Source organism: Theobroma umbraticum, unplaced genomic scaffold (assembly GCF_002168275.2).
Source record: "Theobroma umbraticum cultivar Fairchild unplaced genomic scaffold, ASM216827v3 scaffold_30.0, whole genome shotgun sequence".
Taxonomy (NCBI): Eukaryota; Viridiplantae; Streptophyta; class Magnoliopsida; order Malvales; family Malvaceae; genus Theobroma; species Theobroma umbraticum.
In genome coordinates, this window is record NW_018397254.1 from 12795684 (window position 1) to 12804262 (window position 8579).

Consider the following 8579-nt stretch of genomic DNA (forward strand, 5'->3'; position numbering starts at 1 on the left):
GCCCGTCCATTACAAATTAATTTTTCAGGCCCCACTCACAAAGGATTTTTTCCCCTACCATCCATCCTTCTGTTTTGTTTTTTTATTTTTTTTTTACGTTTATTTCATATTGTATAGAGTTTGTTTTATTTGAGAGCAAGTTTCCTGTGGAATTTACATATAGGTTTTTTCTTTTTTCCTTTTTTTTTTTTTTTCTAAATGAAGGTAGGTATGTGCGCTAAAATTTTATTTTGATTAATCATTTTGGTACGAGACTGGCGAAGGAAAATGGAGGGAAGTTTTAGGTTGGGTCCCGCTACCTCAAGTGCTGAGTTTGAGTGACAGAAGCATCTCTCAGTTTCTATGCTCAACAACCACTCGCTCATGGCGCGTGAGTTACCAATCGTCTCTCATTAAAAGTAGAATTTCATTGCACGCTCCTTTAAGGTGCACTCACCTTCTTTTTTCTTTTATTTTTAACTCCTGTCAGAGAGACACCGTCCTAACGCCGTTTTCAGGAGGAACCCAAACGGCACCGTTGTGAAAGGCCCGAAGCTACTAAAACGACGTAGGTTGTATCGACACTGTTAAAATCTGGCTTCACGAAGCGAAACCGAAAAGGGAAACGGAAAGGGAGGCTAATGCCTCTGTGTTTTCGCTTTTATCCAGGACTGTTGTCTGTGTCACTCCTCACTCATGGTTTGAACATTTTTTCAGGGTTAATGAAATGGTTTAACGGAATTTATATTTCTTTTTCTTCTCACTCAATTCCCAAGGCTTCGCTTAAAAACAACCACCCTTCCTCTAATCAAAATCTCATGTTTTCTTGCCCCCTCCCTCTCCCTTCCTTCACTTTTTCTGCTTCTCTTTTTAGGGTTTTTTCTTCTTTCGGTCATTTCTTCCTCCTGTTTTGAAACTATAAAGCAAATAGTAAAAGGAAAGTGAAAAAAAAAAACTCTAAACAAGCTTTCTGTTATCTTCAATGCCGTGAAATTCACACAAATCGAGTTTAAAGAGTTGAATTTCTTACTTTGAAAGCCGAATATTTTTGTTAATTAAGTTTTTAAGTGATTGTGTTTTTTTTTTCTTTTTTTGGTTTTGGGGTTAAATCGTGGTGAAATGGGAGATCTCGGGGTTAGTTTGAGAGTAGGTTAATTATATTCTAGGATCAAGCATTGGTGTAATGGTAATTAAGATTTATCATAAAGAGAAGAAAGAATCGTGGCCTCCACAATGCATTTCGCTAAGCTTGATGACTCGCCCATGTTTCGCAAGCAGGTGACTCTCTCGCCTCCCTGTACTTCGTTGCTTGTGTTCGAGCTGGAAGGAAGATGGAGGCATTGTAGATTTATACTACTTGTTTGTTTCTCAAAATTCTGTACATATTTAGCTGAATCATCTCAGGTTATATATTTTGATTGCCGTTTTAGTAACTTCAGTGCTCTGTTTGTGTTTGGTTGTTGGAGATAAGTAAAGAAAAGAAAAAGCGAATCCGGAACTTTTTCTGTACCCTTAATTTTTGTTCTTCCGAATTCTCAGCCAAGTAAAGGAGCATAAACAGCAGCAGTTGGCTGCTTTAGAAAATTTAGCTACACCGGCTGCAATTTTTGTCTACTTAAAGTTTATAGATTTAGGAAGGTTTATCTGAATAGAGTTTTGAGTATATGTCAGGTTTACTAGTTTATTTCATGATCAGTATGGATAATTGATGAGGTTTTAATGGACTGATTATAAGATATAGGCTGATCCTTGATTTCTCCATGGTTTGCTATGAGTTATATTACTTGAGACCTTAGGGCTTTGGTTCTCAGATGACCTGTTGTGATTTTGGTTTTGAGTTAATTAAGTTCTATTTATAAATAGGAAGAAATAAGAATGAAATTAGATCTGAAGAATGGAAAAATTACTAAAGAATCTTGTCGTTTCTCGTCAACTTTTCATCCCATGAATATCTTTGTCAAGTGCCAATCTTACATCCACATTTAACTTAGTAAATGCTGATTGTAGTAGGATGGAGCCTAATTTTGCTACCCTTACGATTATGCATGGTGAAATTGAAGATATATTGTAACTAGAGCTTCCTCATGGCTTTTAAATTATTCTTATGCCTATTTGAAGCTCATAGTTTGGCTCGCTTCTCAAATTTTAAGACATGCATGTTGTTTCATTGCTGCCAATTGACTAATGGTTGTGGTTTTCCCCTTTTGTAATTTTTAAGTTTCAAAGTGAAGTATACCTTATCTTGTCAAGTTAATTTTATGTTCTACACTTAGATACCTACTTATGGTCTGATGGACACTAAAGTAAATGCTTTACAAGCCAATATATCACCTTTGTTACTTATGGAACTTGGATTGATAATTAATTTGTTTTATTTGGTGAGACAGATACAGTGCATTGAGGAAAGTGCAGAGTTATTACGCGAGAGAAGCTTAAAGTTTTACAAAGGATGTCGAAAATACACGTATGTCTAGATGGTCAGATGAATCTAATTGTTTTTATTAATCACTATCTCCCTTTGCTTTATGAAGATATCAATGAGAATGCGACATGGCCAAGCTTGAATTTCTAAATTAAATAAAGACATAGTCCCATATGTCTTTCATTTCAAGGGCAAAGTACCGGTTCCTTTCTGTTTGTTTATTTATGCCTTTTGAACAAAAATGGTGTGAGCTTGTGGAAGTCTTGTATCTTTTTCATCATTCTTCCTTACATGTGTGGCAAGCATGTGGACTGCAAACTTGAATGTAACCTTGCATTATAACCAAAAAACTTTGATGTCCGTGTATGAATTATTTTATTTTTCTTTGGTTTCTTCATCTTGGGTGGGTGGTGCTACTCCACACTATTGGTGACCTAATCAATCTTTGCTGTTTCTTGAGCTCTGAGTTTGACATATTTCATTTGCATATTTTTTTTTCTGCTTGCAGTGAAGGACTTGGGGAGGGATATGATGGGGACATCGCATTTGCAAGTGCCCTTGAAATGTTTGGTGGAGGGCATAATGACCCTATTAGTGTGGCTTTTGGTGGTATGTATTCAATATTTTAGCCAAAGTTCTTTATTATAATTGCTGGAATGTTGGTTGATGGATATGCACCTTGAAGTGATTGGGCAGTCTTTAAGTGGTAGTAGCTTCTTTTTTGGTGCTTTGATGTAGCTATTGCAATAGATGATGGATTATTTCCCTAGGATGTCTAAAAGCCTTCTCATTTCTTATTTTGTTCTTCAGTTCTGACATCACATGGAGATTAGATTCCAGCCTGATCTGGATTTTTACAGCACCATAACAGTAATTGAACCTTTTTTTTGTCGTTCTTTAGGGCCTGTTATGACCAAGTTTACCATAGCATTGAGAGAAATTGGCACATACAAGGAAGTTCTTCGATCCCAGGTAAACTTTTGAGTATCTTCTGAGCATGATATTAAATTTATTTCTGAGGTGTGAGGTCCTGAGATAACTGATTTTTTGATAAATTCAATTCTTTGGCACTCTTCGACTCGTGCTGCAAGAATACTTACTCAAAGACTGATAATCTTATAGAAATTTCAGCACTAATTATTTTTTTGTTGGTTATTTTTCTTGATGGCTGTTTGCTGTTGCAATCTGGAAAATTTTTGAAAACTGTTACCTCATATGAATTTTAAACCTTTTGTTTTTGAACATCATGAGAATGCAATTGTTACAACTATATTGAACTTCAACAGTGTGTATGGTTTATTCTCCAATCATATTGACTTACAATAATATTAAAATTTTTCGACTGTTTTTTTTTTCCAGGTTGAAACTGAGCTAAATGACAGATTACTGCAGTTTGTCAATAGTGATTTACTTGAGGTCAAGGTAACCACCATTTCTTCTTGCATATGAGATTTTAGCAGCCCCATAAATTTGGGAGGATTAGGAGGCTGGCATTATCATTTAAGCAGTCTATGAACTCTTGCTATGTAAGCGGTCTTATTAAGAGAAATATAGGTTGTTTAATTTTTTGCCTGATTTAGGTCATCCAAGGTTTGAAAATCTGTGCATTATTCTAGATCATCTATTTGTTTAATTGTCTGGTTCTAAAAGATCTTATCTTAGTGCAGGAAGCACGGAAGCGCTTTGACAAGGCTAGTCTCATTTATGACCAGGTGCTTTAGAAGCTAAATTTACTTTCTTATTGCAGTTTGTTGGGTTGATCTAATTAATGTTGCTTGAATGTGATGTTATATGTGTTGAGTGGATCTAAAATTGAATTCAGAGTTATATTTCCTCAGTCTGAATAACTTGCAGGCCCGTGAGAAGTTTCTTTCACTGAGGAAAAGTACGAAGAGTGATATAGCCAATGTTTTGGAAGAGGTATCTTGCGAAATGGCTTGATGTATTTCTAGTTTCATGTATCTGACTTTCTTACCTATGTAGCTGTCGTATTGATGAAAATTCCCCACATATTCTGACATGGTTGGAGTTATTCTAGGAACTTCATAATGCGAGGTCAACATTTGAGCAAGCTCGTTTTAATCTAGTGAGTTAATTGCTCGCATAATTTTGTGATAATTTCAGATTTGGTTCCAGATATGTAATTATAGTACCTGTGGTTTATAATGTATAGGTAACTGCTCTTTCAACTGTTGAAGCAAAAAAGAGGTTTGAGTTTCTGGAAGCAGTCAGCGGGACTATGGATGCACATCTTCGTTACTTCAAACAGGTGATCACATGGCAGAACTTCTCGATTTCTTTCTTATGTTTTTTTTACATGCATAATGCATCGCTTATTGCAATTTTTGGTCACTTGTAGGGTTATGAATTATTGCATCAAATGGAGCCATATATTAATCAGGTTTGTTATTATAAGTTTCATCTAGACTGAGACAAACATCTTTACATTATTTCTTGCTTAACTGTCTTTTCTTCATCTGACTGTTTTCATCAGAAGAAAAGGAAAAATAATATCTCTATACTGGCCACGGTATCAGTTATTTGAGAGACTAGTCATAGCACGCCATAAGTTGCCTGGGTTATATTTGGTTTGGCTTCTGAAAGCAGGCAAAAGCAAAAAAGAAAAGTTGTATCTTGTCATTATTGATGATTCCTTGCATTTCTAATTTCATTATGCCGTATATTGTGCGCAAACTGTTGAAATGCAAGTCCTGTAGGTTTTGACCTATGCACGACAATCAAGGGAAAGGTCCAACTATGAGCAGGCCGCTTTAAATGAAAGAATGCAGGAGTATAAAAGGCAGGTTGACAGAGAGAGTAGATGGTCTTCTAATGGTTCTAATGGATCTCCTAATGGAGATGGTATACAAGCAATCGGTAGAAGTTCACATAAAATGATAGAGGCAGTTATGCAATCTGCTGCAAAGGGAAAGGTTTAAAGAAGATTTTAAGTTATCCCTGAGCTCTGTTTTTGAGAATTTTTTGACCTCATGATGCTTTTGCATCTTTGTAACCTCTGCATCTAAAACCAAAAAAAAAATTCTTCCAGGTTCAAACCATTCGACAAGGCTATCTCTCAAAACGTTCATCAAACTTGAGAGGAGATTGGAAAAGAAGATTTTTTGTCCTTGATAGCCGAGGGATGCTGTATTACTACCGCAAGCAGTGTAGCAAATCATCTGTAAGATTCTTCATTCTCCCCTTTTGGAAACACCTAGAGAAGCAGGGTGCTTGAAGCTCATTTTGTGATCAATGATCTATTCTACCTTTATCATTTTTCTTGGTGTATTAATAGGGGTCTGGCAGTCAGCTTTCTGGTCAGAGAAATAGCTCTGAACTTGGATCTGGATTACTGGGTCGGTGGCTTTCTTCTCATCATCATGGTGGTGTACATGATGAAAAATCTGTTGCCCATCACACGGTGAACCTGCTTACATCAACCATTAAGGTTGATGCTGACCAGTCAGATTTGAGGTTTTGCTTCAGGATAATTTCTCCAACAAAGAATTACACTTTGCAGGTATGACTTAGGTGTAGGCTGTGTTTCTGATTAGGGGTTAAGTTATATCTGTTTATGTTATATCTGGGATCAACCTATTGATGGATAATTGTGCAAAAATGTTGATCTTTTGTAGGACTGAAGGTTGTTATTTGGCAATTGATCCTCAATAATGTTTGTTTGTGCTTGTCAGTGCAGGCAGAGAGTGCACTAGATCAAATGGATTGGATTGAAAAGATAACTGGGGTTATTGCTTCATTACTTAGTTCTCAGGCTCCTGAGAGGGTAATTAAAAGATGAAGCACAAGTTTTGCTTGTTCATATCCTTATTGATATATTGACAGTTATTCTCCTATTATGTTGCAGTGTCTTCCTGCTAGTCCCATGGGAAGTGGTCATCATCGATCCGCCAGTGAGAGTAGTTCATTTGAAAGTTCTGATTTTGATCATACTGCTGTTGAAGAGTATACCTCTGAGAGAAACCTTGCTAGTGCACATAATGAACGCCAGTCAAGAGGTTCCCAACATCAAAGGTCCTGCCTGAAAAATGAAAAGCCAATTGATGTATTGCGAAGAGTATGTGGGAATGATAAGTGTGCAGATTGTGGTGCCCCTGAACCAGATTGGGCATCTTTGAATCTTGGTGTTCTTGTTTGTATTGAATGTTCTGGTGTTCACCGTAATCTTGGTGTTCACATATCAAAGGTAAATTGAATGAGTTATATGGCCTTTTTATGCATCACCTTGTGAGAACCTTGCATCTTTCAAAATAAAATATCTCATAGATCGTCATGAATTTTCTTATTTTTAAAAGTTAAATGGTAATTAGTGATGAACATAGAATCAAATAGGATGAAAGGTTTTATCAACTATTGATTGGATTATAGGAATTGAGAATAAAGGGAATTGTTAATCTTTTGCTTGTTGGCGTTTGTGTTAGTTGTTTCTGTGGACTATATTGGTGTTTTTTTTTTTTTTTTCTGAAATGAATCCTTTTAGCTGGGTAAAACTTTCACTTGGTGATGATTGTAATGTTGCTTCCTTATTTATCTTGGCTCTTGAAATTTGTTGGTTTCTTATTTCAGGTTAGGTCGCTTACTCTTGATGTTAAAGTATGGGAGCCTTCTGTTATAAGTTTGTTTCAGTCTTTGGGCAATACCTTTGCTAACTCAGTTTGGGAGGAACTATTGCATTCAAGAAGTGCCTTCCATGTTGACCTTACCCTCACAGGGTAAAGAATGCCCCCTTTTTTTTTTATGATTAAAGTAAAATACATGTGTAGCAATATAAAACCAAACTTGATTCTCTTGCGTGTTGAACTAATGCTTATTATTCTGCTGATGAAGCTTTTACAAGTCTGATAAACCGCAGCTGCTTCTTACGGGCAAACCTTGTCATTCTGATTCTATATCTGTAAAGGAGAAGTTCATTCATGCAAAGGTTTAACATCTTGCCTTGTACTCTAGTGTCTATATTTTTAGTATTTGAGATAGTTGTATATGGGTTAATATAGAAGATGATTTTGTCTATTACCTTTGCATTGAAATATCTTTAATTATAACTGATGAGTTGAACATATGCATTATATCAGATATATATTAGATTTTCGGGTTTGTAGGACAGAGATTAGTTCTAGAACTTAAGCAAAGCAAACAGTAATTATTTGTGACTGCTTCAACTTAAATTTCACGAGTGTGCTGTTCTGGTAGATTGTGTTTGGTTTAGCTGTCAACAACTTAAAGATTTGCTCTCTCCTGGGATCGCCACTTGTACCATCTTCTTGTTTGCTTATTTCTTTTGTCTTAAAGATGGGCATAAGGTGATATTCTGGATAGAGTGTAATTGTAAATCATCTTCTGTGCATCAACTCCAACCAAATATGTCATCGGTGCAGTGCTGTTAATGTGATGATTTAGGAAAACCTGAAATGCTCTGAGGCTTAAAATTATAATATATTTTTCAACAATTTATAATTATTTGTCCTGTGTATAAAATGTTGAAGGAATGATCTGTTCTCTATTGATATCAGTATGCAGAAAAGCTTTTTGTTCGCAAGTCAAAAGACAAGCAGCATCCTCATACAGTGGCACAACAGATTTGGGAGGGTGTTCGTGCAAATGACAAGAAGGCTGTATACCGTTACATCGTTAATTGTGAAGCAGATGTGAATGCTGTGTATGAACAATCTCCTGGGTCTTCATTAACCCTTGCGAAAGTGATGCTACTGCAAGAGCATGCAAATGTCAGCAACTCCGGTTATGTAGCAGGGGATTCTTTGGACAGATCCTCTTCTAGCTCTTTCAACTTCGTGGGTACCAGTGAGGGTCAGTCCATGGATGACTTAGATGGTTGCACGCTCCTTCACCTTGCATGTGAAACTGCAGACATTGGGATGCTTGAACTTCTATTACAATATGGAGCAAATATAAATGCAATGGATTTAAGAGGTCAAATGCCACTCCATCGATGTATTCTCAAAGGCAAAGCTTCACTTGCTAAATTACTCATTACCAGGTCATTTTGGGATCCTCACTTCTTAATGGTTGCTTTTGCATATTTCTTAATAGCAGTTTACATGCATAAGAGATGTTGTTTTAATATGGTTCTTTTGTGCGTACTGTGTATTTTAAATTCCTTTGATATAGATCACCAGATTAACATAACTGTTCTCTCTGTCTC

At 36.2% G+C, this 8579-nt stretch overlaps 1 protein-coding gene across 1 annotated transcript in view; it reads left to right on the top strand.

Annotated features, from left to right (window-relative positions):
* The first annotated feature begins 577 nt into the window (after positions 1-577).
* The window catches only part of SFC (ARF GTPase-activating protein), a 10895-nt gene continuing 2893 nt past the window's right edge, over positions 578-8579 (top strand). Inside the window, exons 1-18 of the mRNA XM_021435776.2 lie at positions 578-1257; positions 2367-2443; positions 2910-3010; positions 3303-3373; positions 3761-3823; positions 4069-4113; positions 4256-4321; positions 4440-4487; positions 4575-4670; positions 4761-4802; positions 5119-5334; positions 5451-5582; positions 5697-5921; positions 6099-6185; positions 6267-6605; positions 6986-7131; positions 7247-7340; positions 7930-8574. Coding sequence (XP_021291451.1) covers positions 1213-1257; positions 2367-2443; positions 2910-3010; positions 3303-3373; positions 3761-3823; positions 4069-4113; positions 4256-4321; positions 4440-4487; positions 4575-4670; positions 4761-4802; positions 5119-5334; positions 5451-5582; positions 5697-5921; positions 6099-6185; positions 6267-6605; positions 6986-7131; positions 7247-7340; positions 7930-8574 — 2538 coding nt within the window. The 5' untranslated portion in view covers positions 578-1212. The remainder of the gene's footprint in view (positions 1258-2366; positions 2444-2909; positions 3011-3302; positions 3374-3760; positions 3824-4068; positions 4114-4255; positions 4322-4439; positions 4488-4574; positions 4671-4760; positions 4803-5118; positions 5335-5450; positions 5583-5696; positions 5922-6098; positions 6186-6266; positions 6606-6985; positions 7132-7246; positions 7341-7929; positions 8575-8579) is intronic.